This window comes from Haliaeetus leucocephalus, unplaced genomic scaffold (genome assembly GCF_000737465.1).
Source record: "Haliaeetus leucocephalus isolate CR32 unplaced genomic scaffold, Haliaeetus_leucocephalus-4.0 Scaffold672, whole genome shotgun sequence".
NCBI classification, from domain to species: Eukaryota; Metazoa; Chordata; class Aves; order Accipitriformes; family Accipitridae; genus Haliaeetus; species Haliaeetus leucocephalus.
Window position 1 is genome coordinate 1 of NW_010973108.1, and position 2,319 is coordinate 2,319.

General features: G+C 39.4%; 1 protein-coding gene across 1 annotated transcript; it reads right to left on the minus strand.

Moving 5' to 3' along the window:
* Nucleotides 1-90: 90 nt before the first annotated feature.
* LOC104839444 (nodal modulator 3) lies at nucleotides 91-1,885 on the minus strand (the record flags this gene model as incomplete). Its single annotated transcript, XM_010579728.1, has 3 exons — nucleotides 1,749-1,885; nucleotides 1,027-1,168; nucleotides 91-174 (listed from the first exon to the last, which is right to left on the minus strand). Coding segments are annotated over exons 1-3 (327 nt in total), but the record flags the coding sequence as incomplete, so codon positions are not given.
* Between the last annotated feature and the right edge of the window lie 434 nt (nucleotides 1,886-2,319).

The window sequence follows — 2,319 nt, forward strand, 5'->3', positions numbered from 1 at the left end:
TTCAAATACATTGCTGCTGATAGAAAAGACATAATGCTTAGACAGATGCATTTCATATTTAAGTGATACTACAAAAAGAGAAAAAATTACCTCAATTGCCCGATGCTGTGGTAAAGCTCTTTCAATGTGATCATTGCCTTCAGCTTTGAGTTGGACATGATACACACAGCCAGGCTAAAAGCAACATTCGGATGATAAATCCCAACACTGAATAATACATACTTTAATTTTAGAAAAAAGAAAGAGAATTTTCTAACATTTAAGATGCACTACCCAAACAGATCTAACTCTATCCAGTTAAAGTTTTCCTTATCCTAAATAGAAAACTTAACTCAATAACACTATTAGGGGTGCTTACTGCCAGCAAATACAAAAGGGCTATCACAGAACTTTCACTAGTTTATTACATTACAGTATTAAATCATCTGCTGTGAAGTGTTTTAGCTAGAAAGAAAATACATTAAACAGGATTAAAACCTGATCAAATACGGCTTTCTACTTCAGCAAAGTCCTTACTCCATACATAGTGGTCCCATAAACCCAGCTTTCATGTTTCCTGCAGAACAGCTTACTTCACATACATGCTGTACAATCAACATCATACATACACCCAATATCCTGCTAAAACCATGCTGTCACAGTGTTTTCACAAGAGAAACTAAATGCTTCCCCAAATTCTTTTGCCTAAGAAAATTCCCTGCTATAACTCCTGAACACCTGTTAGACACATTCAGTACCTTGAGCGGGGGCTTGTGTCACGTCATGCAAACCATCCAGTGTTTGTGGGAGGCCATCACAGTATGCTGGCTGCAAGTTCCACAGACTTATACTAAAAGGTTTTTCCCCTTTACGAGAATGAATGTTCACTACATGACAGTGTTTCCTAACACAGTGAGACTCGAGGGAATCTGAGCCAGCAAATGTGATGAGAAAACAGAAATTGGTAGCTAATTAATAAAACACCTTTTATTACTCCATTAGCATGCTAACATAAAAGTAAATGACAGAGAGCATTCTAATCCTTACCAGAAGGCCACGTAGCCTGAATTTGCCCTCTTCATCAGTTACTGTGTCTTCTCCATAGATGCTACAATCCTTCTGCCCCACAGCTTCTACTGAGACTCCCTGCTCAGGCTCCCCATTTAAAGAAGAAACTGTGCCGTAACAGCTAGAGGTATAAACAGAACCAATTGCTACAGATGTGCAGATGCCGTTTTAATGCACATTTTAAGGATATTTTATTGTTATTGCTGATGGAAAAAGTACTTAATATATTTAGCAGAGCATGGAGAAGAAAAGAATTTATAATGTAGATGTAAAACTGTTTAAAGCATTAGAATTAGCCGCAGCTCAGAGCACAATTCAGGAATCAAAGTTCCGTGACCTCCATGAATGGCAGCACTTACCCCTAAGGGCAAGGAAAGGATCTTGAAGTCAGATACCTGAATTGATCTACTGTCCCTAGAGTAGTCTCTCCTCTCCCAATGGACATAGCACAAGCCACTTCCAGTGCCACTGACACAGCGCTTTCATCGCAGTGTCCTGTCATCTGGGCTTAGCTATATATCCACATGCATGAGAAAAGGCCAAAAAAAGTACTTATACACAGCATAATAAAGTTAAATTGTGCCTTTGAAAGTACCCTCCAAACCTTCAGAACAGAGGTGTATCAGGAGAAAACACACATTTTGCATAATGCATCCTGATACAGTACATCACATTTTGCACAGCATTTCAGCTCTACTGACCTGTAAGCTGTTCTGTAACCAGTTACCCGAATTTTAAGATTTTGTCCTTCCTGCACTTCAATCATTTGTGATGATGGTTCAAAGCGAAACTCTTTCATCATGGGTTTAAAATAATACTGGCCTGGGCTCTGTAAAGAGGCATGAAACAAGCTGTTTACTGATAGTGACGCAGAAATTCACCAACTCCAAACAATTGTGTTTCTGCAAGAGCTCCCTGAAGAGCTAAAGTTTTCTGTCCCAACCATAGGTTAAACTGGTCGGAAAATTTGAGCACTGAAAAACAAGGAGCGTGGTGGACAATAAACCAATGGAACTCCACCAGGTGATAAAGCCTGAAGAGGGAAAGGAAACTATGGCCCTGAAACCTTACCACAAGGCCTCAAGGACAGGAAAGTGACCAGGAGAGAAGGATGTCTGTAAGGAAACTGTTCAGGCATGTCTACACACATGTACAGATCAATAATCTCATTAGATTTCTTTCCTCTAAGGACTCTCAAATGATCATCAACAAATTGGCTTGTTTCATGTTTACAGACTGCAATTTAGTAACTGAGATCAATCAACATCATCT